Source organism: Arachis hypogaea, chromosome 15, assembly GCF_003086295.3.
Source record: "Arachis hypogaea cultivar Tifrunner chromosome 15, arahy.Tifrunner.gnm2.J5K5, whole genome shotgun sequence".
Taxonomy (NCBI): Eukaryota; Viridiplantae; Streptophyta; class Magnoliopsida; order Fabales; family Fabaceae; genus Arachis; species Arachis hypogaea.
The window spans coordinates 159,454,595-159,482,458 of NC_092050.1; the positions used below are offsets into that span (position 1 = coordinate 159,454,595).

A 27,864-nucleotide genomic window follows, 5' to 3' on the forward strand; every position below is an offset into this window, starting at 1 on the left:
TGAGTGGTAGGTAGATAGCAGGCATATTATTTAAATGATCATAACAATTAGCTTTTTCATTTTTTTTTAAGATCTTAGAAGAAAAAAATATTAAAAAATAAAAATACAAATTAAATTATTATTATTATTATTATTATTATTATTATTATTATTATTATTGTGAGAAACAGTTCCTATTTCATGTACGTGAGAGTATTACTAATGTTTTTGTGTATAAAAATTTATGTGTGATTTAATTATATATTTATTACACCTAAAGTTGCACAATTACCTAAAAAAGAAAGAATTAAAAACACGAATAAATTTAAAAATAATACTATACATCCAAATCTTTTTGTTAAACAAGATCAATCAAATTAGTCTAACCTAACAAAAATCAGTTATAGCTTATAATTCCAAGTCTTATTATTTAACTTGATTGGACATAATTCATGAAAAGATTTGGATATATGGCATTACTCTAAATTTAAATTTAAAGTCTTTTAAAAGCAAAAATACAGAAATAAAATAAAAAGAAAATATCCATCAAATTTAGGTGAAACTTGTCGAAAATTCATATCATTCTGCTAGAACTATATTGACGCAGAGGCAATTTTCAAAATCTGATATATAATATACCCTTCTCGTTAAGAGTTTTATTTGAAGACATGAACAATAACAATAAAATCAATAAAAGAAGGAAACAGAAGCAGGATTAGCAAAGGAAACACATGAAATTCAGCTGATACTTGCCCTTAGTCACTACTTACTTCCGAGAAAGAGCCTTCCTCCATTGAAGCATCAAAGGTCAGATCACCATTACTTATACAACCTGAGAATATGGTGAAAACTCAAGGGCAGTTAACTTCATGTTGAGAACTATCGACTGATTTGACTAAATTTTTATCTAACAGCGTAAAGTTGATTCTACTTGAAAATATATCGGACAAACAAGTAGTGGATAATAAAGTATAGTGAGCAGCATTGGTGGTTGTAATATCAGCTTGTTCCAACAATGAGAGAGCATTCTCAAGCAATATCTCAACTTCGCCCATTGTAGGTCGCTCATCTGGTTCGTGCTGCAAGCATCTCTGCATGACACTAGTGAATACCTGGCAACATTCTGGTGCAATCTTTCCTTTCAGAATTGGATCTATTGTCTCCTCAAGAGTTTGCCCTTGAATTGAAGTGAACCTTGGATGGAGTAATGGTATGATCAGTTGCAGCATCATTATGTTTGAGACAACCCTTGTATACCTTTTCATCAAAGGGTGACAACCCAATTACTAGTTTATCGTCAAAGGAAAATCGATGACATAGCTCTTGTATTACTGTCGGATAATTTTTCTCCTTCTTTGAATCACCAAAGCATAAACATATGAGGACCATTATTCCAATCTGAGACACTAAACAGATAGATGAGATTAATGATTATTTCTATTCTGATGTATTGGAACTCTTACACTGTCACAGATATAATATATCTCTGCAATTTTCGCTTTGTGAAATCAGTGATAGAAATAGTGGGGGAAATATACAGATACTTATCAAATCCTCGTGGTTAAAGAATTAAAGTCAAAATGACCATACCATTTGGTAACATAAACAGGCTGTCAATGCAGAAGTCAAGAGAAAATTAGTGGGACAAAATAGTATTTTTGGAGTAGCTGTTGCTATTGGAAACAAAATTAGATGCTTGCAATCTGAAACTATATTATATTCATGTCAAATTTTACTTGATTAGATTACAATGAAATTAGCATTGGTTCTGCATCCGGGATAACAATACCTTTAACAATGAGTCCACCATTTTTGTAATGATAAATTGATAATTGTGTTGTATGTATTTGAGAAGGGAATGGATTAATTCTTATTCTCTCGATTTTTTTCTTTAATTTTTTTGTAAAATATGATCTCTAATAGTAATCATATATTTTTAAGTAGGACAAAAAAATATAAAAAAATATTAAATAATAAAAAAATATCATTGACAAAATAATTTTAAAAATTGAGAAAATTTATTTTTATTTAAAATTATTATTAAAAATTTTCTAATGACTTAACAAAAGAGATGGAACCAAATAAATAATTTTGATAGTTATAAAAATACTTTTTTTAATCTTAATTTCTCTCCACATTTATTCTTATTTAGGTTAAAAACACTTTTTTTAATCCTAAATTTTCCACTAGTAGCTCGTCTTTCAAGTATATTTTTTTCTCCCATCATATTTAATTTTAGAGTTTTATTTTCTATTTTTTATGGTTAATTATGAGCTTTTTTTAATGGACAAAGTAAAGAATTAAATGTTTAACTATCCTTAAATTAAAATAATAAAATTTAAATACAATAAAAATTACAAATTTAATAATAATAAATTTTTTATTTTATTATTTTACCAATTTTTTTACTATATATTCTCTCAAGATTTTTTCGCTTAGCATCATACCAAAATTACTTTTCAAGGCGCAATTTTATTTAGTACCATATTTTTCAAGTACATTTTTTTTTTCTGTTTAGATTAATTTTAGAGAATTATTTTCTTATTGTTTATAGTTAATTATGAGTTTTATTTTAATTCTAAAACTTTTTCTTTTCCTATTCCCGTCACAATTGTAATTTTTTTTTTAGTTATATGTAATTGCAATAAGAATGTCTTGTCTTTGTATAATTATGAATATAGTTTAGAAGTTTTTAAGAATAAAAAACCATACAAGTTTTATTTTTTAATATGTCTTTTATGTTACTTAATTAAAAAATTATTTTTTATCCAAATAAAATTAAAAATACTTTTAATATTTAAAAAAATTAAATATGATCTGAATGTTAAATAACTTTTTAAAAAATGAAAAAATACTTCTTGCGTTTCATGGGTCCTCTGTTTTCAACGCAATTTCAATTGCGAAAAGCACAGCATTTCATTTCAAACCAAAACAGCAATCGACCATGAAGAAGAAGAAGGAGAAGAAGCAACAGCAGAATGAGAATCATGAGAGCAAGAGCATTGACGACATTCTCCCTCTTGAGCTGATTCACAGAATCCTACTTAGGGTTCCTGTCAAATATCTCGGTCGCCTCAAGTGCGTTTCGAAGCTTTGGAACACTCTCATTTCGGATCCCGATTTTGCGAAATCGCATCTTCACCTCTCTGCCGCAACCACCCATGTATGCCTCTTCATAACTGACTGCTCCAATGCCTTTTCCGTTGACATTGACCCAGTATTTCACCGCCACACTGCACTAAAAGAGGTATCTCTCCCTTTCAAGGAGAACACACCTTTGGATTTTACAGTTATGTGCTCCTGCAGAGGGCTTGTTCTCTTACACAGTGCCCCGCATTTTTTTATCGTATGGAACCCACTAACTGGATCCAGCAAAAGAGTTTCCTACTCTCACATTGTTTCTCGTGGTCATCGCAAGTACTCTGACTTTATTTTTCGTTTTCGTCGCAAGGACTTTATGTCTGTGTGTTTGTATGGATTTGGTTATGATGCTTCACAGGATGACTACTTAGTTGTTGTAGCTTCTCAGGATAAGAATGACCAAGAGCACTTTGATTGCTTGTCTTTGAGAACCAATTCATGGACTAATCTTGATTTTGCACTCTCCAAACCCTTGGGTATTAGCAACTGGCAATCTGGTGGGTTCTTCTTGAATGGCGCTATTCATTGGTCGTCTCCCACTCTTAGTGTTAGAGATTATAGTATTCTTATATTTGATTTGAAGGAAAGAAGTTTCTCAACCATATCTATGCCTGAACAAGTGATGGGTTATCTCGAGCCCACTCTTCTCGTCCTACTAGGAGGGTGCCTGGCTTTGTATTCTTCTGATCGCGGTAAAACTAACATATGGGTGATGAGAGAATACAAAGTGCATTCATCTTGGACTTTTTATCAGATTCCTCGTGGACATTCTGCGCCTCTATGCTTATCCAATGGTAGTGACATTGTTGCACAAAATTCTCTTCTGTTACCTAAAGATTCCTACTTAAGGTTGGCCAAATATAATGTCAGAGGAGAGCTCCTCCAACGCAGAATGTTTTATGATCATCATCTGGTACATGTTAAAGCTCGTCCGAGGTCTATATCGTCCAGAACAAGCTACATTGTATACACAGAGAGTCTCGTGCAAGTCCCCAGTGAGATTAAGGATAAGGATGAGGATAAGAAGAAGAAAAATGGTATGTAACTATTCTCCTAAGGATTGCACTATGTTATTCCTCATAGTCTTCATTGCTTTGTGATTAATTAAAAATACCTAGCAAGATGCATTATGCATCAAGTTGCAATCAGATGCGGGGTTTGGCTGTTTGCATTTATCAATGCTTATGGAATAACTGATCACTGTCTTGCTTCCTGAAGCCTATTCTTGTGGTGAGGGGTTTTAAGTTATTTCTTTTTAAGTTATATCTTTTTTATAGGCCATCAGAATCAGAAGAACGATGTCAAACAAGAAAAGAGAACTAGGAGCGAATGTGGTACGAGTATAGCTGAATGCAAGGAAGGAAGTGAGAGGCATGCAACCTTAGCAAAAGAGGTTGCAACTAACTCGGGACAGATGGCAGACGATCCTCAAATTCAGGGCCTCAGAAGAAGCGTGAGATTGAGAAAGAGGTGAAATAGCAAGCTGCTGAGGGAATTCAGGCAGTAAGTGTATTGTGGTATTCTTCCTTCTGCTCTCTCAACTCTCTTTCTTTTCTGTCACTCTCATTCAGCTGCTACGTAGAATATTCCCTTCTATTCTGTTATCTTCTCTGCCACCTTGCTGATTCCCATATTCCATCCTTCTCAGGTTATGGATTCTTCCCAGTGCTGCAACCTGATTCTATGGATTCTGATCTCCCTATTTCTTTTAATTCCATCGCATTTACTGTTACATTGAAGAACTCTATTTTGTTTCTGTTCTTAGAGCTCAAGTCACTGATGAGCTTCATTTCCTTATGATTGTTCTTAGTTCTGAACTCTAAGCTTGTGTTACTGGCTTAAATTCCTCTATTCAATATACATACCACTTCACTGTTTTTTTTAGATCATCTATCACCCTATCAGAATGACTCAACAGAGACACTTAATTATGTTGTAAATAAAGTGTTGGCAAGTTCTTCTGGAAGAAGCTACTAGAGAATTTTGTTTTATTTTGCTTTTGCATTAAAGTATGATTTCCCTTTCAACTTTGATGTAAAAAACTGGAACATTTGAAAGAGCAGATAGAGTTTCCTCTAGTTATCCCTAAAATTTAGTATCGTTGCTAAACAGAGTATTTAAGTGTTTGATTATCGATGAGGAATAATCTACAAGATGCCATGTTATGCAAACTTACTAAATCAATAAATAACAAATTATGATTTAAGCATCTGGTATTTTACAATAGAGGAGTGCTAGGGGGACAGCAGATTTTGTGAATTGTAGCCATCAATTAGCCATCAATAGTGTATTTAATGGTGTGAGATTTCATCTAATAGTGAAAAATCACTCATTTTCCTTTTGCTGGCTAAATGCTGGCCAAATTTTAATAAATCTGCTGGTCCCCTAAACTTTTCCTAAACAATATACCTCAGTTTGTTGAGGAATCAAGAGGCTTTCTTTTCCTTTGTTGACTGAAGATTCTTCCAGAGCAATCTACATATCAGATATGCTTTTTTGAGTTAAGTAAAACAGAGTCAAAAATCACCTAACTCAGCATTTTGAAAAACTTTTAACACCACCAGCACGTATAATCAAAATGTACACTATCAAGTTTGAAAATTAATTATTCAGTTTTTCTTACACTAAATTAACTAAATTTAAGTTTTTGCCCCTACAGAAATAGATTGAATTTAAATTATTCTTCATTTTTGGTATAAAACATAGATTGTTTTTTCAACAATTTATAACATATATATATATATATATAGGTTTAAAAATTAATCAAATTCATGATAACAAATTTGCAAATGATGGCTAAAATTCAAAAGAAGTAAATAGATTTATGTCTCTTAGTTTAGAATTAAAATTACAAATAAAATATATAAATACAGACTATAAAAACTAATTTAAGTTGATTGAGTGATTAATTTACTTGTCTTCTTAACTAAATATCTTTTTAAATCGTACAAGGAAGGTAGTAACGACAAATTCTTATTGAAAATAACTGAAATCTGCAATTCTTCATGTGCATTGAAGATCATATGAATCACAATGCCTCAATCTAACAATCACATATGCATTACATACACATGGCGGCACATGCAATATAATTGATAAAGGCTAATAATGCATGTTCTTGATTTGATCTGATCTATATGTTCAACCTATCCGTAAATGGAGGACTGTTTGGTTGGTTATAAATGGAAAGTTAGTTATGAAACTTAGTTTCAATGTAGTGTTACATGAACTTTACTACTACACTAGTTTCTATTTCATATGCATCCATGTACCACTATAGACCTATGGAAGGTTATCAGGTGTACCGGGAACATCGGTGTTCCAGTTATTTTAATCGTTGATCTTAATTATAAAAAATATATATAATATATATTAATTGAAATCAACAGTTAAAACAACTGGAACACCGATGTTTTCCGGTACACCTGATAATTTTCCATAAGAATATGCTATAAATATGCCAAAATTCTAATTGTGTAAAATAGCATGATTTTGTCTTTTAGTTGAAACTATATATATATAGGAGACATATGGTGATGAATGATAGATATCATTGCTTTTTCCAAATTCCATTCATGTCAGGCAAATACATTTGTAATTGAGAATAGAAAACCAGAGGGTGGTATACTAATTAAGAATTAAATGATTATATTGGAAGATACACATAAAACAGAAGCTACCAAATTAGTTTTCACTTTAATCAATAAAATAAAAGTAAAATGGTTCAGCTTTAATCATATCAGAATCATGTAATGTTAGGCTTAGGCTTTTCCTTGATGCATTGTAGGTGCAAGAAAAGAATATATACTTTTCCCATATATTACTACTAAAACTACCCAATAGAAGCCTCATTTCTTCTATTTCTAGTTTAAATATTCAATCTTATGCATGCCTTGTAAGAAAATATTATAGCAGCAACAAAATGGAGCTTGAATTAGGACTCAAAATCACTAAAACAAGAGATGACATTACTTCCATCTCTCAGTATCAGTTAGCCAAGGATCGAACCGGACCGGTTTTTGAGTCTAGAGAAACAAACACCATGTTCATCCTCATTGCTCATCTTAAAGGTTAGTCCAAAAGATTTCATAATCTTTCTTTTTGTTTATTTAGTTTCTTGCCATTTTCATTCTGTAGTATGTAATGTACTATTTGAATTGAGAAGCATCAATTAAAACACAGGTTATAAGAGGAATAATATTGACATAAAGATTAGTGAAGATGGTAGTAAGATATCAATTAGTGGAGAGAAGCCAATTCAGGAAATGATGATGATGGGGTGGGTAATGCTCAAGAAAGATGTTGAGATTTCACAGTTCAATAAGACCTTCAAAATTCCTGAAGGGGTGGTTTTGGATCGGATCAAAGCGAAGTTTGATGAAGAGGAATCGATATTGAAGATTGTAATGCCAAAATCCTTGAAAGGGATTTGTGGGGCTAGGATTGAAGAGATCAAGGAAGATGAATCTGATGGAGGGAGATCAGAATTAGAGAAAAGTGAAGCTGATCACATTTTCAACAGCACTGGGGAGACAAGTGAAAGGGGATTCAGAGAGCCTGAAGTTCGAGAAATGGAGGACAGTGAAAGTGTTATGGAGAAGGAACAAGTGTTATCTGAAAAGATAGAACATGAAGCAATGAAGGAATCAGACTCAGAGCAAAATGTAGGTGCAAGTATCCCACAGAACATTGTGAATGCAAGCCATGATGAAGAAAGTGTGAGAGAAAAGAGCAAAAAATCAGAATGTGAAGCAATTAAGACATTGGAACCTGAGCAAAATGTAGGAAATCATATTCCACAGAGCATAGGAGATGATGATAGAGATGATGTTGAAAAGATGCTTGATAAGGCCAATGGATTTTCTCAGGACAAGCATGGAAAGTGGTTAGAGAAGGAATTTGAAGAACTTAAGTCTGAAACTGAAGGTATACATAAAGAAAGTGTTGAGGAAGTTAATAGTAGGGAAAGATTTGAAGAAACAAGAACATCAGAACTGAACAAAACTGAAAATTTTGAAGGGACCATCAAGAAGGACATGAAAAGGCCTAAGAATGAAACTGTGGAAGGTGACGATGAATGTGAAGCAGAAAATTCTAGTAAAGAAGTCTTTGAAGCAATCACTACTGTAAGGGAAGAGTTCCCCAAGCAGTTACCAATAGCATTGCAAGGAGGCGTTGAAGTATCGAAGAGGGAAGAACCAAAAGTGGTGGCCAAAGAAGCACTGGCTGAAGAACAGAGAGCGGAGAAAGCTAACAGGAGTATTGAGGAAAACACCTTAAATGAGACCTCACGAAAGGAAGATGAGGAGTCTGACAATAAAAGAAAGGTCAAGAAGGTGGCAGAGGCAATGGCCTTAGGAGAGAATGAAAAACCTGGATATGGTGTAGTGAAATTGAAAGAAGAGGGATCTATAAGGATGAATTTTGAAGCAAATAAGGTTGTTGAGGAAGACATAAGTAAGGACAGAAATGAACAAGTTAGAGTGCCAAAAATGAATTCAAGGGATCAACCAAGTGTGAAAGAGAATACTGATAAAGGAGGACTACATGGAAGCAAAAGACAAGAGCTTTTGGAGGGAGGGAAAACTAAACATTTCGAAGAAGAGGGTGCGAAAATTGAACAATCTGTTAAGAAAGTGAATGGAGAGAAAAACGGAAAGATTGAAGCTGAAGCAAATGAAGGTTTAAGGAGAGACTTGACAAGGGATACATTTCAGCAAGAAATAGATGATCCTGATATTCAAACTAAGGAAAGTGAACAAAGTCTACAAGAATCGACGGGTAAAGGAGGCTTTGAAGCAAGCATGGCTGAAATAAAAGATGCAGCAGAAGTAAAAGAAGAGCTGGTCAAGCAGAAGAGCGAGGCAAAGGTGGGGGAGGCAGAAGATGCCGAAGATGGTGCGAAACTTGAGCAGCCTATGAAGCAGGCGAAAGGAGAGAAACATGAAAAGATACAAGATGAAACAACTATGAAAGGAACAAAAGAGCCTGAGATTCAAAATAAGGAAAAAGATCAACAATGTGTGCTGGAAATGAATAAGGGAATGCTTGAACTAAGCATGGCAACAATTGAAGAAGCAAAGGAAGCAAGAGAAGAGTTCATCAAACAGCAGAGTGGGGAAAAGATGGAGGAACCTAAAGATGTCAACAATAAGGGTGCAACAATACAACAAATTGTGGAGAAAGAAACAGGGGAGAAACATGAAAAGACACAAGTTGAAGCCAGTGGGGATCTGAGGGAAAATATAACAAAGGAATCCAAGATTCAATCTGAGGAAAAAGATCAACAAAGTCTACATGATGCTATGAGCGAGGAAAGATTTGAACTGAGCACAGTAGCAAGAGAATTTCCTCTGCAGAAGAATGGAAGGGAAGGACCAAATGTTGAGTCCACAGAGACAACTCAAGAGTCAGATAGTGAAAGAATAACCAAGACTTTTCAAGAAGTAGTCAAGGAAAAAAATCCAAAAGCATTTCTTGTAGGAACTGATGAAAGAGATGCGAAAGTATTAAGTATGGGAGTTAAAAAGACTGAACAAGGGAGTGAAAAGAAACATGACACTGAACTGTTATCTCAAGAAAATCAAAGGAAGGAAGCTTGTGAATCAAGAAATCAAAGTGTGAACCAAGATATCGAAAAGTCAAAGAAAGCAAAAGAAGCAGAAAGTGCAGATCAATGCACTTATAACACAGAAAGAACTGAAGCAGCTGCAGCCATAGAAGATCAAATGGCTAAACCAAGGTTTCCAACAACTCAACAATTTGAGGTTGAAGAATGTACATTACAAGAAGACTGCAAAAAGAAACATGAACAATCTCCAAAATCACAAAAGGAATATCATACAAATGATTTGCGAAATTCAATCGGAACGAAGGAGCAAGAATCCGAGCGTATGGAAGTTTTGAAGCCAGAAGCTCCTCTAGAAGAACTCCTAAAGAAAAGTGAACAGGAGACTAGAAAAGACGAATTTCAAAAGGGAGAAAAAATTGAGGAGAAAATGCAAGACATTGAGCAATCCAAAAGTAAAGTTGATGACAAAGATCAACAAGATGTTAGCAAAGAAATTGGGGCAGCAGAGATCATAGGTAGAACAGAAGCGAAAGAACAATATGCATCAAATGCAGGCTCACCAGCTGGAAGCAAGGAAACTGAAAAAGATTTGGAAGCAACACATGAAACAGAGAAAAACTTCGCTCAAAACGTTGAAGATAACAAGCTTCGGAACAGGGAGGAAATTAAAAAGACCATTTCTGAAGAAAATGATGAAGTTAAATATGCTGCAGAGCTAAGAAGAAGAACACAAGTGAAAGAGCATCAGAGAAAATCAGAAACTGCTGAGAATGAAGAAGAACCTCCCAAATTGAAAGAGCAAATTATTGAATGGAAATCACCAAAAACAAAAGAGTGTGTGCCAGAATCAACAGGCATAAAACAACATGGCTATGGCACAGAAGACACAACATTAAGTCAGCAATCCACACATGAAGAAAACAGAACACCAGAAAATGCTGTTGATGAATTACCAGAGACAAACACTGACACAGACTACCGAAAGTTAGTTGAGTCGGGGGATCCCTCGGAAGATGAACGAGTTGAATCTTTTCCGGCACATATCCCAGAAAATCAAGGCTTTGGAGACAATCAGGAGGGAACCAAATGTCCCAAGATTTCGACCGGCGACCCTGATAAGAAAGGATATCAAATAACAAAGGATATTGATGAAGAATTGCTGAGGAAACAAGACTTATCAGGAAAAATTGTTCATGAAGAAAGGGGAGTGCAACATTTTGCAAAGAGAGGAGAACCTGAAGAGGACCCCAAACAACTTCACAAAAGAGATAAGGTAAAACCAATTCAAACTGCTATAGATAAGAAGCCAATAATAATAGACATAACCCCAGAGATTGAGAAGGTCAACGGATTCAAACAAGTTGCAGAAACAATGCAGAAACCTCAAGTAAAAATTGAAATGATTTCAAAGAAAGGAATGGATAAACCACAAAGAGATGAAACACCACCTCTGGCAAAGGAAATCAAAAGAAAACAGCCTCCTGAATTATTATGGTCAAGCATGGGCCCTGAGAACTCTCAGGTTAAAGAAGACACAACAGATGAAGGTCATGAAGAGTGTGACATAATAGAGGTAGAGAAGCAAAGAGAAAGTGAAGAGAAAGATGTTAGTGGAGGAAACAATGACAAAACAAAAAGGACAAAGAAACTATTTGTTCCTTTGTTCATAGCAGGATCAGCCCTTCTTGTGTCTCTGGTATTTATGTTTGTGCATCGCAGAAGAACTAAAAGAAGGTAACAAAAATTAAATTTATTTTTCCTTTTATGATATGATAAAATATCTTATGTTACTTTAACTAATACTCAGATCAAATTGAAGTTCACATTGCACACCAATTTTGAACTCAAGCAAATTGTACAAATAAGAGCATGAGGAAGATTGTTTATCTGCACACAAATGCTTGGAAATGCTACAACTTGTTCTTTTGGTGTTATGTATTTATCAAGCCTTGTAATATTTGTAGAAAAATAGATTATACAACAGCAGCTTCACAAACCAAAAACAGCAGGGGAGGAAAAACAAGCAACGCAGACCATGAAGGTCAACTTTAAAATGTCTTAAACTCTATACAGTTTAGATGGTTTATAGATACAATAAACCTCCCCCTTACCACAATGTCATTGTGATCATCAATTCAAATATATAGCCTATACAATCTTCTCTATCCACCTCTTACTTCTTCACAATTTTTCAGTAAAATCAGGTTATTTTATGACTTTATGTTAAACATCAACAAACTAACCCAAATGATGATTTCATTCAGCATAGCTTGGCCTAATAAGAGAGTCAAGTCCCTACTCGGCCGCGCACAATTACATGGAACACCTCCCTTACTTGGCGTTCCAACGGGTCTAATCCATCCTTGAGGGCCTCAAGAACATGTGAAAGATCTTGCACTCTTTGTCTAACCTCCTCTCCTTTCTCCTCAGCTAATGGAAACTGCAAAGTGTCAACCAACTCATTTATCACCCTAGCACATTTCTCAATCTGTTGAATCTCCCTCAGCAAGCCACAAGCATTCTTCCTCTCCTTCTTCTTGGAATCCTCCATGATCCTCTCATGGAGCGACAGCAACGGCGCAGACCAAGGAAACTGTCTCGGAATCAAAATGTGGAGCTGCAATCTGCGATCCTGGCATGGAATTGCAGCCACAAGAGCCCACATTACAAACAACAGGACCGAGCTCATCGTATAAACCGGCATAGCAAGGCCATTAGTGGCCACAAGATCATTACTCTTAGGGGGGCACAAGCTGTTCCCAATTGCTTGGAGCTGCTTAGCAGCAGACCAATTCCTCGAAACGCTCCATGAGAGCGATCGAAAATGGCCCACTGATCGGTGCTGGTAGTTACTATTTTGATTGTGAATTTGATACAAATCCTTAATGGTAGTGTTTCTACCAAAGGATCTATTCCTAAGAGCCATGTAAGCACTAGATTCCTTATCATCAAACATACAATTAGCCAAATCAGCGAGAGCCTTCTTGGCACGGCGGCATTGGCCCTCACCAATGATCCTCTTTTGATCCAATGCACATAGAACAATCTCTAACAGCCTCTGACACTGCTTAATCTGTTCAATTCCGTCACGGACGGCGTTGCAGAGATCAAGGGCCTTCACGCAGCGTTCAAAGAAATCAGAAACAATTCGGTCCATTGGGGGCTTCATGACCTGAGCCCTGTGATTGAAGAAAATCATCCTCAATTCGTCTTGGCATAAGATGAAGATATCAAGGAGCTTCCTCATCCATGCGAGTGAAAGCAAATCATCATTTCCAACCGCGGCCAGCTCAAGGAACCGCAACGTGACTTGTCTCTGAAAGGTTTCTAACTCAAGCTCCAAGCTTGAACCATCCATGGAGTGAACTTGGTTTCCACGGATAGACATAACAGAGGAACCTTGATCATCCATGATTGCAGACATTCTCTCTTTAAAATAAAATAAAAACCTCTCTATATATACAAAACTCTGACCCAATTGCCAAAATCTTAATTTGAATTGAAAATGTTGAAAAGGTTCATCATTTCAATTTGAAAACAGAGGTTTCCCATTAGCCATTACAATTTGGGAACACCAATAATTGAAAAAGAAAAAGAAACAAAAATTTGGTTGAAACCACGAAGGAATTGGGCAATGGAATAAGAATGCAACGAAAAGTTGGAAATTTTGCCACAAATAGATAAAATCAGAGGAGAGAGAGAGAGAGAAATTCAAAATGCTTGTGGAACCCTAGTGAGAGGGAGAGGGACTTATATACTTGTATTGAGGATCATTGGACCGCGTTTTATGGTTGTTGGAAAAAATAGAAAAATAAAAAAGTGTAAGGTCAAGAAGAATACTATTACTAACGATTAAAAATTATAAAATTTATATTATAATGATTGGTTAACAGGATTTTAGCTTTTGATCCTCAGTGATTAGTGAAAATTAAGGTTTCGAAAGATACACACGGATATCACTCACACGGTTCGGACACGGTGGCAAGAACATAGATTCTATATAGATTCTTTCAGATGTTTTACGGCAAAAATATTAAAAAATTAGACTCGGAGATGGAGTATTTATTTAACACTTTTTAATTTTGGTATTAGATTTATAGTAGTATTTTTTAATAATATGTAAAATTTGGTGTATTTATAGATATCACAAATCAAAGAACAAATCTAATATTTGATTTGTGAACTTTAATTTTTTAAAATTTTTAAAATACAAAATTAATTCTCCGATTTGTGAATTCTCAAAAATTAAATTCAATTTCTCTCAAATCGGACCATCAATTTTTTTCTTTTTTCAATTCGATACTTTCGATTTGTGTTTTGAAATTTTAAAAACAAAATCGACTCCATATTAATTAAAAACACACAAGTTCTTCATAACTATGAATAACACATCCAAAAAAATTTTAACCAAAAAAATAAACCTTTATTTAGAGAGCAGCAATTAAGGTAAAAAAAAAGTTGATATTATGTCATTATATATTGCTATATATTATTAATATTTAAGGTAGATATCAAAATAGTTTTTAATGTTTTTGTGTCTTATTTATATCTCAAATATTTTAAAAATGATTTGATATTATTCTTATTTTAATGTCATAAAAAGTACTAATTAAAAGTTCATATCTTTTCAATTTCTAACTGTTTATGTGAGTTAGTAGAGAAACAATGATTTTATGATTAGCTTAAATTTTAAAAACAATTCAATAATAAATATATAATTCAGATCTATCTATATAGTAAAAATATGCAATACACTTATGATTTAATAAAAAAAAAGTTAAGTAACGACGTCTATTGTGATTAACTTTTTTGTATGTTGAAAAAATCTTAGTGTAATATTTAATCATTAGATTTTATGGTGTTTTTTAGAATGGTGAAAACAATACAATACGCTCTCTTTGAATTGACAATACACCTGTATATTTTAAATTAAAATATACAATACAAGAAGAACGTATTACCAATCAAAGAGAAGTGTATTGTACTGTTCACACAATTCTAAAAAATATCATAAAATTTAATGATTGAATATTACACTACAATTATACCAATATGTAAAAAAATAAACAGTCTATTATTGCATTTGAATTTTTAGGATTAGTTTCTTCTACTAAATTAGAATCTCTCATCTTGAAGGTCAAATAAAGAAAGCATCATGTAGTTTGGAATGTAGCAATGTCTAAAGTCTAAACTCATAACAATGAATAAATATATTGGATTTGAGCCATTGATTTTGGGAGAAAGAAAGAGAGAGAGAGGATAATTGGCCAGTGGCCACCTTATTTGGGGGCAATTATGTCAGAGTGATTAGGATGTTTGTTAAGGAGTTGGGAAACTATGCCACGTGGAGGGCAGACAGGGCTTGATGCTGAGTGGGTCACGTGCTCAAGTGACATTGACACGTGGGGCCGGATACGGTATACCAGAACCGAGTCTACGTACTCGGATGAGTGAAACCAATTAAAACTTAAAAGACTTGGTCTCTTCAATCATCTTATGCTTATGTTACGTGGCCTTTGCTTCTAGAATCAATAATGTCAAATTAAGCTCTAAATGAAAGACTAATATAACAAAAAATCATGTAATTTAATTGGTTATTGTTGAGTCAATTTTATTATTGTTGAAATTGATAGGTGTGATGTGATTCTCAGGTCTTATCACTTGGATAATTAATGTATTGGTGATATAGTGCTGAATAGAATAATAATTTAGTAGTCATTATCATATACTTGTTTTATTGTGAAGCTTTCATTTTTTTTTCTTATTTTATGTTTATAATTAAAAATGTGTTCGAGAACATATTAGGATATGGTAGCATTTGTGTCAACTTAAAGTTGGCAAAACTTCTTTGTCCGATTTTTATATTTTCAATATTTTGTCCTTTGATTTTTATATTATATATTATTACTACTATTATTATCACGAAAAGAAATTTTTTGCATTTGTTGAAAATAACAGATATTACATGTTATTTCAAAATGGTAAAATAAAATAAAAAATATTGTACTCATTTGACTAGCTAATAATAAAGTTATTTATGACCAGCACTGGCTTATGGCTGGCAAGCACACAAAATTTGTACATAACAAGCTCATCCCAATTTTTCTAGACTCCAAAATCTTAATGCTCTCCAAATTTAATTAATATATTTTCACTAAGAAGAAACTTGAGGTTTATTTATTACAACAACAAATTTTCATTGTTTTTTAACGAATTTAAAGGAATATATAGGACGAGTTGGGGTCCTCCAAGTTTCTTTTGATTTGAATATGTATGTACTTGGAAAACCAAGTTTGGTTGAAATATGTATGCATGATAATACATAATATATGACTTTATATAATAATGCCAAATAAATACAGATAAATCACCGCCAAACATCATCCCTAAAATTTAGTATCATTGATATTTGATCATGTTCAATATACTTATCATCAGAACTAATAATTAATACATATTTTCCCCAGTGACAAGCCATTTTCATATATCATTCTTAAGTATAGGATGAATCCTCCTTTAAATCTCTTCTTTGGTGCTAGTTGGCTACTATGTATTAACTATTAACTGTTATGTAATGCATATTGATGATGAAAGAATAGTGTACTCTACTAGTTTGAGACGATTCTGGTATATATTTGTATCATAAAGTAATAATTAAAGAACACTTCATGAGATCAGTAATTGGGTAGTGTGTCTAATCAATCTATATACTAATATGAATGCAAATATCTTATCCCTATTAACGTAAAATATTTGAAGTTCATTAAGCATATATCATGCAAAAGTTGACGAACTTTTTAATAATGTGTGTAAACGTTTAACTTATTGAATTCTAATGACAAGTTATATTTATCATTTGTGCAAAATTTTATTAAAAAATGATCAAATAATTTACTTATATATATTATGTTGATTTAAATGTGTATAAAAAAAATCTATCGAACAATATTTAAATAAGCATAAAATTTATAAATATGATGTATAGCATGAATTTTGAATCTAATTATTAGTTTTTGTAAAAACTTTCATTAGTAAAAACTTAATAGTGTAAGAATTGAGTTTGACTTACATTGATACAAGAGTATCCAAAAAACCTTGAAAGAATTATTATCTAATTAATTATAATAATGTAAATGCTTCTTTATAGGCATTTATTTGCATTTTCTAAAGGTCCTACTTAAGAATTATGAATTATCCCACAAAAGTATAAATATGACAAGAATCATTAATGAGAAAATCAATATTGTGAGATATCACAGCATGACACTCAAATATTAAAGTGAGGTGGGGGAGAGTATCATTCATAGGTAAGGTTAGTTATTTGATCAAATCAAACTTGGAAGATTTCCAAGAGGTAGTTGGTTAGTTGCTTTAGCATTAGAGGGTCTCAATGATGGGGTCCCCTTTCTCTTGATCATGTCCCTCTATGCATCACAACCAATCCCTACATAGTTTCCCAACAAAATAGCATGATTTGAGTTCCAATGGCTAAGGTAGAAAGCTCCTTCACCCTTTGAAATAGTCTAGACCAAGGGTTGAAGCACATTAGATTTAGTGTTGTATCAGCTATTCAATTATTGGGGGGAAAATATTACAAAAATAAAGAAAATCCAAAATCAATTATGAGGTGATAGAATTGATTTTGGAGACTATAGTTCTAGAACTGAAACCAAAAAATGCTATAAGCTTCTTTTATCCAAAAGGAATCAAACAAGGTAATTAAAGAAACAACATTTCAATACTATGATTATGATAAAGGTCAGACATGATGCTGAAAGTTTTTAAGAATGGACAAAAGCATGCAAGGGAGTGAAAAAGAAAGCTTAGATTGTTGGGTAGCAAAAGTACATTTGCTATTTGAATGATTTATATGATTATGTTGAATGGCATATCAGTATCACAATAATGACTTTATATATGTGAATCACAGAATCAACCTTCATATTAATAGTTTCAATAATTGAGATTTTCAAATAATGGAAACTTTATGATCAAAATGACAAAATTGGAACAGTGCACAGAAATAATACAATTAGTGATGTGAACCCTCGTTTTTTTTTTTTTTTTGGGGAGCTGAGAGATAAGTGTGGTTGGTTACATACACTTAACTACTGAAGCTACCAAGAAATCTACAGAGACATCATTTCATCAATTCCACTTGCTACATCAGCTATGAATATGCTACCTGAATCACACCATCCACCCAAAACATCTTCTTTGGAGCTCTGCAATGTAAAACACATTAATTAGATAGAAGCAAAGTGCAAGAATGAAATTCGCAACTTATACAAAAGTAAGAACAAACTAATCATAATGAAAATTTGGTAAGAAACTCAGTTACAGTACCTTACTAAAGCCAAGCCAGTTCGAGTCACCTCTAAATGAAAACAACTTGTCAGTTTCTTTCCAAGTTCCACACAAGACCTGTTTGAAATTGTTTAGCCTTATGAGCATCTACAGGAATATTCTGTGAAACATCTTATTACAAAGAATGCTCAGAATAGTGAGTCACAGAAAATCAGTTTAACACAAGCAGCGACATTATGCTCATGACTCATTATCTCATTGTACATGGTGTTATTCATTGGTTGTAAAATTGTCTGAAAAAGAGTTACCTCATAATCAACCCCTTGAATATAAATGTAATCAGGGTCAATTGTTGAGAAAGCAAGTCCTGTTATCTGCAGTAATAATAACATTATACTTTATTATAATCAATGTTATATAAAGTAACCAAGCAAAGCTACTCAGATTTTCCAAAATGAATAACACAGGAAATCAACTTAAAACACATAGTTAGAACAAAGAGAAGTACATGGTAAATAGGGTTTTTCAATTATACACAAGAACCTGAACATATAGCAATAATGTAATAAATACTTAACAATAATTACAGCGACTACATAATATTTTTCACAACTGTTTCCACAGCAAACTTATACCCTAACAGTAAAATACATAAAGATGTCTAAGATATTACAATTTCTTCATGAAAGATTTATCAAAAGCAGGATCGAAGTAGTTGAGAAAGATGAAGGCAGAGAAATATATTTAAAGTTTAAACTGACCTCAAATTTAGAGCAGTGCACCCATCTAGACAATGCCGACCATCTATATATACAAATGTAATTTACAGGCTAAGATTAATCCAACAAGGTAAGGATTAAACCAAAAGAAAAAAAGTGTGTTCTATAATGGCAATTGCTGAACACATTTTATACTTGTTTTATCTAGAAGCCTAGAAGGCAACTAACCTGCGAGGATCATAAACAGTCACAGTACGATCTGCTCCACCCACAGCAACATTACCAGTGGAAGAACTGCAGACAGAATATAAGATGTCACCAGGGGTACCACAAATTCGTTGTAAACAACCACCATTTTCTTTCATTCTCAAGTCCCATAAAGTCAGCTGCAATTATATTAAATAATGTAGCTCAGAAATAGATACCAATAAAGGGTATAAGGAAAGGAAGAACTCATAATGACAATAAAGCATTAAAGAAACTATGAACTGAAAAAGTTCACCTGGCATCCTTCGGTAACAGCTATTACAGGACTCTGGTTTCCATTAACTACATTCTGCATGAAGTTTAACGAAGTAGGATGCCAAAGCCTGAAATATGGAAAAATAACTAAGGAATTCTAGCAACTAAAAGTGAACATATACAAAATTTAGCAGATTTTCTCAGTTATTCCTTTGCTTCCACAAGTAAATACCAGGTCATTTAATATCACTTATGTCCAAGGAAACGAAAAAGAAAAATTAAGAAAATAAGCCAATTTATGTAATTAAAGTAAGCTAGATACATAAACTTGATTGCCTTGACTAATAAGAAAAAAACAACACACTGCACAGGAACTGAACTGAAATGTGAACCAAAACAAGAGAAGAGAGAAATCAACAATTGAGATTAAAGTGAACAACATACAATTCTTAATTTCTTATAATAAAAAATAAATAGCCAAAGAAATATTGTAAATTGTCAAAGTTAGGTCATATTCAAGTCTAAAGGGTATTGCATGGATGGAAAAATAAGAATGAATCATGGAGAAGCAATTAAGGGCAGATACTTATTCCTATTTCCATAAAATTTAAGATAAAAGTGTTGAAGTACTGTACAGAATCCTTACGGTCGTAATGTACGAACATGTATGTCCTGGTCATAAATATCAATCGTTTTGCAAAAGCTACGTGCAACAGCTGCCTGGAAAATAGCACAAATATAACATATCATAACCAAGAGGGCAAGCATATTAACTCTACACACTAGTTTAATAACATCAGCAGTGATAATCAACAATAGGTTTAAGATCACAAGAAAGTAAAATATTAGTCTTGGTCTCTACACATTTGATTAAGGAAATAGCTCACCATAGACCATTGACTTGGACTAAAGCAAAGTCCTGACCAACTTCCTTCCCCAATACCATTATCAGGAGGCAACACTGAATACGTAAGCCTGTCAACATCTACAGAAAGGCAACTCTTATTCAAGTCAATGATAACTCCAGCTTACTTTTTTTCTTTTCTTTTGAGTAGCATTATTTCTCTCAGAATCCAGCAAGACAGTATATACAATAACCAGGTTTTTGTGTTCCTTAGAATCTTAGCATTGTAAAAGGAATAAATTATGTAAATCTAACTAGTTGCCTCTATACAAAAATGATATACTTGACAAAAAGTTCATAGTTGCCTCTAGACAAAAATCAAGTATGTTTTCTTCTCCAAGCAAACTTAAACATAAAAATTAATTCTGAGTGCAAGGAAAGTCAGAATGAATAAGTACCTCTACCAGATGTATCTAGTTTGGATACAATAAGATGACCATAAGAATCCACACTTCCTAATATTAAGTAGCCATTACCTGAAAAATGCATCAAGTTCAATCATGCATGCTATTGCATTATAAGGTAGCTAAACAGAGTATTAGATTTAAAATAAGAATCATGCTGTATTGCTGTTTAACCACATACTCTCAGTGTCGGCAAGAACAATACTCTGAATTTCGGAACCATGAGGACAGCGATTGATTATCGACGAGGCAATAATCTACAAGATGCCATGTTATGCAAACTTACTAAATCAATAAATAACAAATTATGATTTAAGCATCTGGTATTTTACAATATACCTCAGTTTGTTGAGGAATCAAGAGGCTTTCTTTTCCTTTGTTGACTGAAGATTCTTCCAGAGCAATCTACATATCAGATATGCTTTTTTGAGTTAAGTAAAACAGAGTCAGAAATCACGTAACTCAGCATTTTGAAATGAAAAGTGAAGAGCAGGAACCTGGAGATTATAGATGTGAGGACCAGAGGCTATGTAGAGAAAACAAGAACGGGAAGAGTCAAGGCTGACCTGAGAGGGAAAAACGAAGAAAGTAAGAAAGTTAGAAACTTTAAGAGAAAATGAATTGTTAGAGAGGGGAACGAACATGGAGAGCGAGGCGAGTGGATTGAAGGCTTCCGGGAGATGGATTCTCGATGAGGGTGGTCGGAACCACCGCTTTCTTCAGACACCTAGCTTCCAACATCTCTCCTGCTTCTGCTTTCACCACTTCTTGACCTTTCAAAATATTGAGTTTTTAAAATGATATTTAGTTTCAAAAATTGTTTAAACGGTTACCATTTACCAATTTTAATGCATAAGTAATATTATTGTTATATTATATAATAACTTTTTATTTTAAATATTATTTTTAGTTACTAGTTAGGGTTTGTTGATACTGTGTTAATTAATTCAGTTAATGTGTTACTTTAGAGTTTCTTCCTATCTCTCGTTTATTATACCATGCCTTCTAGTTTGTGAATCAATTGGTATACGCGTTCTACAATAAACGGTGTACGCACAGCGGGATCGCAAAACTATGTTCGTTCTTTCAAACTATAAATCACTAGAAGAGAAATTAAAGAAAAACTCTACTTTATTTGGAATCAGAGAGAATGTCATATCGAGAACAAAAAATTAAATAAATACAACAGCACAACATAATTATAATAAGATTATATTATCAACATGCTCGGATAATATAGTAAAATTACAAAATGGTTATTTATATCCTAACTAGCCCAGCCAACAGCTGCGAAGAGCAATGCAGGAACAACGCCGCTCCAGATACCAATAGTCCAATACCAACAAAGCTGATATTTCCGAGTAGAATTAGATATCTCCTTCAAAGATTTTCCTGTTAAAATGTCAGAACCCTATAATTTCCGATTACTAATTATACATGCCAATTATCATTTCTAAAAAAAATGCATTCATAGCCCTCAGATCTCATAGCTACACAGAAATCATGTGTAGTTTAAACGGGCTTCATTAGCAGCCTTCTTGCACCATTGACTTGATCATTATTATTATTATTATTTGTAAATATAAGAGTACATCCAGTCACACCCACACACACAAACACACCCACACATACACAGAGATGGATTAAGAGAGAGAGAAAGAGAGAGAGAGAGTCAATGGTGCATGTCCAGCTAGAAAACAGAACCACGTAGCTACTCAATAGTCTAATTTCTCCATCATTGGGCAGCACTAACATACACGAACAAAAACAACAGAAAATTTATGTGAGCTAACAATAATAATAATAGTCAGAAAAAGCCCTCAGATCTCATAGCTTAATAGAGAATCATATGCGGCTTTGAACACCCGAATTCCATTCATAACCGTCTCTGCATCAATCAAAGTTCCATTCACATACATACATACGTACATGGATTCATATGACCGGTTCGGTTTTCAGAAACTTGAGAGAAAGAGTGCGAGCGATGAGGAACCAAAAAAAAAAAAAAGAAAATAGTATATTCAAGAGAGAGAGAGAAAGAGAGAGAGAGAGAGAGTGCAGATCAGATTATGAAGGAATACGAGTAGCCGCTCAACAATCTATGTTGTGCATCATTGGGCAATCTATGAACTATAAATTAGGGTTCTAACTACAAGATTTTCATCACTCAAACAAAGCTTCATGTAACTGCTCAGAGAACACTGTATGCGTCAAAATTTAGGTACGGATTTCATTTTTCTTTTGAAAATTTCAACAATCTGAAAACAAAACAAAGTAGCAAAAAATCAACAAACAGAAACATCACAAATAAGAAAACACCTGAACAGATAAAAATTTGGGCGAAAATGTGAAGAGAACCAGAGAATGGAGAATATGATCTAGATTTTAGCAGCGGAAATCGATTAGGGTTTGAGGGATTTACAACTTTGCATGTGCGCTATATATAGTGGGAACAAAGGAAGTTACCAATCGGTCCCTCCCCATTCCCCAGTCTCCACTCTCTCCACTACCACTCCTATGGGCTTTTCTCTTGTGGGCCTATCCACACAAAGCGTAACTGTCCACTACTTGACAAAAAAAATGTGATCCATTGTTTTGTAAAATATTTTCATTTGGAACTGGAAGTTTTTAACTAATATCAGGAACAGGTATCAACTAGAAAAATTAATTTCCAAGTCAATACTTCATGGAAGCATTATAAATTTATAATATAAGATTGTTTTTGTCATCCAGAATCTGTTCAACATATGAAGCCAAATGGGAATGGTGACCATAACATATAGCAGCCAATAATCCTCCATATGCTAAGCAGTGTACACCCAGCTCAAAAATGTGTACCCTTGCATTCTCATTGCAAGTTTGTTCTTCACAGGTCTGGATACTATTTCCAGATTCGTGTAAGTAACATACTTCAGATTTTTTCTTAGCCAGAGCTCCGGGATCCGTTGCTCTGGAATTGCTGGTAGAGACTAACCAGCCCGAATCCATAGGATCCTTGATCGATCTCAAAAAACGGCAACCATTGACAAGGAAACTCCAAACCTTCTGTGTTGAATCATGGGAGATGCAATCAAGAAACTCATTTGATGCATTCTCAAAATCATCATTCCTAATTTTACCATTACATATATAGGCTCTGAATGTATCCATTAATGAACACTTGGAACATTTGACCTTGGAAACCGAAGAAGCAACCAGACTTGATTTGAAAAACTTGCTCCATTCTGAACTTCTGGCAAGATACAACAAAGACTCGCCTGCACCTGTCCAAAAATTTGCAAGAGATGCAATCAGTGAGGATTCGGAATTGAAGAGATGATGTGCTGTAGTTGCTAGTAACAAGGAATATGCTGCACTGGTTCTGCTCATGTCGAAAGCTTCTAACTGGTTTTGATATATTGTAGAAGTTGTAGACAAGATATCACTAGCACGAACTTTATATGCCGAAGCCAGTGTTGTGTATGCATTTAGAGAGAGGTAATGCAGGGGATGCAACATGAACTTATAATGTGGTGTTTCTTCAACATTGTCCAACTCGTCGCACAGACCCTGCATAAGAATCTTCTCAAGTTTCTCACAGCAAGGCTCAGGATCACCAGCCATGAGATACTCAGATATAATATCATCAACTGAATCATTCAGTCTTCTTTCTGCTGTGTCTCTGACAAGATTGTAGCTGGAGCTTGAACTAGTAAAATCACAACCGGAAACAGAAATTTCCTGAGATGTTTTGGGAAAATTGCAGATTGTGATGACCACATCCTAGGCAAAGAAATCACTAATCTTGGTGATACCATGACTGAGCTAAATACAGTAGAAAGTGAATTCCAAAGACAACTTACTTGCAATGCATGATCAACATATGTGAAGGGCACAACACTACATCGCATGCAACAGCAGATAAACCTGTACTTGGACCATAGATCCAATTGCCGCATTGCCTACAAATGCAACATGCAAAATCAAAAGCTATATACTGATCAATACAATTTAGACACGTTTCATAATGCCGAAACCATCATCAACGAATCTGATAGTTACATGCATTACATTCTTCAACTTCATAATGAGAATACATATCAGGATCTTAGAACTCAACAATACAATACTCTACAATACAATACATGGATCAATAAAAATGAAGCATACCTTAGATTGCAAGAGATCAGTGTATGCTATGGTAATCTCTTGTCCCTTTTTTATTCTCTTGATACTCCTCACAATCAATCTCGGTCCATAGCCTTGGTTTTGCTCCTCTTCTTCTAATGCAGAAAAGTAACCCCAATTCACTATCATAGTATTCACCAAACAGTGCAAACCAAAAATCAACCAGTAACAAATATAAAGCAAGATTTTGAATTTCTTTTTTAAATTTAAAATTAAAAATACAAATTTATGAAGACCTTTCTGAAAATGATTAGTGATAGTACAAAGCCCACTATCTATCTGCAAAAAACAGCACAATTCCTATCTCATCAAAGAACAGAAGCAAAAAGACAGAATTGAAGAAACTTATTATAGAGATAGTAGATGAAGTACTCGTGAATCAGGAGAACCGCGAAAGGAAGATGGAGCTATTCGAAGCTTGGATTCCTGCGAAGAAGAAGAAGAAGAAGGAGAGAGGATGAAGCGGTAGCAGGCATTGGGGGAGCAGCTGTGGTTGATCCAAGAGAACGCCGGACCATAAACCGCGATTCCCAGTGCGCGCCCTTCCTTATCCTGCACCTCCACGGCGTTCGTTAGCACCGCGCACAATGCACACTCCGCCTCCTCCAAAACGGCGTCGTCCGGCTCCAGCTCCCCTCGCAGCTCCGTAATTGCAGTGGCCAAGGCTCTGACTCCACTGCTGATTCTCTCGGAAACCTCGTCTTCGTCGGAGTTGTTGTGGCACGTGAGCTTGTGGCGGTTGGAGAGGAGGCCAGCGACACGAGAGGAAGTGACGGAGGGGCGGTGGTGGGAGAGGAGGAGGAGGGCGGCGCGGAGGTCGGAGGAGTGAGAGACGGCGGGATGGTGGAGGAGGAAAGGGTGGGCGGCGGAGCAGGGAGGAGAGCAGTAGAGGAAGGGGGTGATGGGAATGGGAGAGAGAGGGAGGAGAGAGAAACAAGAGGAGCAGTGAGTGTGGAGGTTGGAGTGGTGGAGAGAGAAAGTGAGAGGGACGAGGGATGGAGTCATGTCTGTGGCTATCTCTGTATCTTCCATGCTTCGCATCTCCATCTCCATCTTCTTTCTTTTCAAGCCTCCTTCTTGTAGCGTTATAATTTTGCTTGCGGTAATAAGAATAAATGAAAAATAAGATTTTTCATTTATTTGCTACTTTGGCAGGTTTTGACAACAATCGAGTGCCTCTCCAAATATTTCAGTGTGTCAATTCACACCTCAATGTTACAAGGATGAGGTTATGACAAAGCAAAGCAATGGAAGGATGATACGACGATGGAGTGGTTAATTAGGTTTCAGTGAGTGAATGGATTGGAAACTGAGTCTCTTCTATGATGATTGGAGCAAAATGACAGCAGTGACCAAAAACATTAATGTTTTTTTTTAATGTATGTTTAAATAGATTCTTAAAAAATTTTGCCTCCTAAACCGCTTATTCCAAACAAAGAAACACAATGTCTCTGGGTTTTTTTTTTTTTTTTTTTTTGTCTATTTCTAAACAAAAGACACAAATGAATACGAAAATAAGGTAGCGTTTGTTTTGAAGTACTGAGATAGAGATTGAGAGACAGAGATTCAATATTATGTTTGTTGGTTCAGAGACTGGTACTAAAATTTTTGTCTCTATCTCCAAAATTTCAATATTTCAGTACCTCCAAAAAGTAGGGACACATGGGACTAAAATTTGTAGAGATAGAGACTGAAATGTTAATAACATTTTATACCTAGAATACTCTTATTTCAATTAATTAATTCCAATTTTACTCTTTGTGCAAAGTAAATTAGAGTTTTATTCTTATTTCTCTTTAGCTTTAGCTTTCTAATTTCTGTCTGTTTTTTGTTTAACAACTGGTTTATCTACCTTTTCAATCATCATTTTTGTTTTAATGAATACTCTTATTTGGAATGTGCGAGGTGCGACTAGCGAGACTTTTAGGCGCATCTTTAAAGAATTGATGAGACAACATAGACCAGACATTGCTATTCTTTTGGAAACTAAGTGTAGTAGAGACACAGCAAAAAGAGTGATACATAACCTTGGTTTCTCTTACTCTATTTTGGAAGAAGCTCAGGGATTTGTAGGAGGCATATGGATCTGCTGGAATAGACCAGATATCAACATAACCACCATAGAAAAGCATAGTCAATATTTACATGTTAAAATCCAAACTCAGAGTGAAAAGAAATGGTTCCTCATAGCAGTCTATGCCAGTCCTCAGAGCCAAAATATAAGGGAATTATGGCCTAAAATTCTCAATATAGCTAATCAGACTATGGGAGATTGGTTGATAGTGATTAATGCATTGGACTGGGGCTGGAAGGGGAGAGGCACCAGAGGGTTGATAGAGGGGTTGAGGGAGGGGCTGTTGTGGCTGAGAGGAGGGTGCCAGAGGCTGGATAGATTGAGCATTGTCAGGGAAGGTGATAGATGGTTGAAGGAGGGGCTGCTAGGTCAGAGAGGAGGGTGCCAGAGTCTAGCGAGGCAGAGCATGAAGAGAGAATAGGAGGGGACCTGGGTTGGCTGGAGTCTGTGACACTAGAAGAGGGTTAGTTGAGGCAGGGAATAGATGGAAAAACGGAAATTCGGATTCATTAAAGACAACATCTCTAGAGACAAACTCCTTTCCTAGTGGGGATAGGCATCGATACCCTTTTCTGGTTGTCTGAGTACCCAATGAAGATACATTGATGAGATTTAAAGTCAAACTTGTGGGGGTTGTAGTGTTTGAGGAGGGGGTAGCATGTACAGCCAAACGGTTTAAGGAATAAGTAGTCAGGTTTCCGGCCAATGAGGAGTTCCAATGGGGACTTGCAGGAGAGAGTAGGGCTGGGTAGTCGGTTGATGAGGTAAGTGGCAGAGAGGGTAGCATCTCCCCAAAAAGATAAGGGTAAGGAAGCCTGAGCTAGTAGTGTAAGGACAGTTTCAGTGATGTGGTGATGTTTTCTTTCAACGGTCCCATTTTGTTGATGGGAGTAGGGACAGGTTAGTCTGTGATGAATTCCATTAGAAGTAAGGTAGGCTGTGAATGCATTTGAGACATATTCCTTTGTATTATCTATTTGGATGGATTTAATCTTTAAGCCTGTTTTGTTTTCAATGAGTGCTTTAAATTTCACAAACGCGTCAAAGGCTTGGCCCTTTGATTCCAACAAATAGGTGCAGGTATACCGAGTGCTAACATCAATAAAGCAAATGTAGTATCTGTGGCCTAGTCTGCT

The 27,864-nt window shown here is 34.7% G+C and overlaps 5 protein-coding genes across 12 annotated transcripts; 2 read left to right on the forward strand and 3 right to left on the reverse strand.

Annotated features, from left to right (window-relative positions):
• Window positions 1-2,827: 2,827 nt before the first annotated feature.
• Window positions 2,828-5,004, forward strand: LOC112751927 (F-box protein CPR1). 3 transcript variants are annotated; one of them, XM_029292750.2, is made up of 3 exons: window positions 2,828-4,157; window positions 4,398-4,637; window positions 4,769-5,004. In XM_029292750.2, the coding sequence occupies exons 1-2, from the start codon at window positions 2,924-2,926 to the stop codon at window positions 4,592-4,594; spliced, it is 1,431 nt and encodes a 476-aa protein (XP_029148583.1). In that variant the 5' UTR covers window positions 2,828-2,923; the 3' UTR covers window positions 4,595-4,637; window positions 4,769-5,004. The 3 variants fall into 3 exon arrangements, 2 of the variants coding, with proteins under 2 accessions (XP_029148583.1, XP_029148582.1); XR_011872914.1 differs by having other exon boundaries at window positions 2,844-4,157; window positions 4,381-4,623; XM_029292749.2 differs by having other exon boundaries at window positions 2,844-4,157; window positions 4,398-4,623.
• A 1,930-nt stretch (window positions 5,005-6,934) lies between these two features.
• Window positions 6,935-13,413, forward strand: LOC112751928 (uncharacterized). Its single transcript, XM_072218191.1, has 2 exons — window positions 6,935-7,190; window positions 7,303-13,413. The coding sequence occupies exons 1-2, from the start codon at window positions 7,043-7,045 to the stop codon at window positions 11,427-11,429; spliced, it is 4,275 nt and encodes a 1,424-aa protein (XP_072074292.1). The 5' UTR covers window positions 6,935-7,042; the 3' UTR covers window positions 11,430-13,413.
• Window positions 11,600-13,115, reverse strand: LOC112751929 (protein BYPASS1-LIKE). The gene has a single exon (XM_025801262.3). The coding sequence runs from the start codon at window positions 13,113-13,115 to the stop codon at window positions 11,979-11,981; it is 1,137 nt and encodes a 378-aa protein (XP_025657047.1). The 3' UTR covers window positions 11,600-11,978.
• A 4,188-nt stretch (window positions 13,414-17,601) lies between the features above and the next one.
• LOC112751932 (uncharacterized) lies at window positions 17,602-21,608 on the reverse strand. The gene is made up of 13 exons (XM_025801268.3): window positions 21,130-21,608; window positions 20,985-21,053; window positions 20,827-20,892; window positions 20,669-20,744; window positions 20,482-20,559; window positions 20,067-20,164; window positions 19,826-19,899; window positions 19,220-19,307; window positions 18,946-19,103; window positions 18,760-18,802; window positions 18,307-18,372; window positions 18,038-18,115; window positions 17,602-17,916 (listed from the first exon to the last, which is right to left on the reverse strand). Exons 1-13 carry the CDS (start codon window positions 21,226-21,228, stop codon window positions 17,821-17,823), a joined length of 1,089 nt encoding a protein of 362 aa, XP_025657053.1. The 5' UTR covers window positions 21,229-21,608; the 3' UTR covers window positions 17,602-17,820.
• Window positions 21,601-26,017, reverse strand: LOC112751930 (protein SET DOMAIN GROUP 41). 6 transcript variants are annotated; one of them, XM_072218193.1, is made up of 5 exons: window positions 25,027-26,017; window positions 24,891-24,933; window positions 24,637-24,746; window positions 24,330-24,428; window positions 21,601-24,207 (listed from the first exon to the last, which is right to left on the reverse strand). In XM_072218193.1, exons 1-5 carry the CDS (start codon window positions 25,705-25,707, stop codon window positions 23,191-23,193), a joined length of 1,950 nt encoding a protein of 649 aa, XP_072074294.1. In that variant the 5' UTR covers window positions 25,708-26,017; the 3' UTR covers window positions 21,601-23,190. The 6 variants fall into 6 exon arrangements, with proteins under 6 accessions (XP_072074294.1, XP_025657049.1, XP_072074293.1 ...); XM_025801264.3 differs by having other exon boundaries at window positions 21,601-24,249; window positions 24,637-24,749; window positions 25,027-25,965; XM_072218192.1 differs by having other exon boundaries at window positions 24,637-24,749; window positions 25,027-25,945.
• Window positions 26,018-27,864: the final 1,847 nt, after the last annotated feature.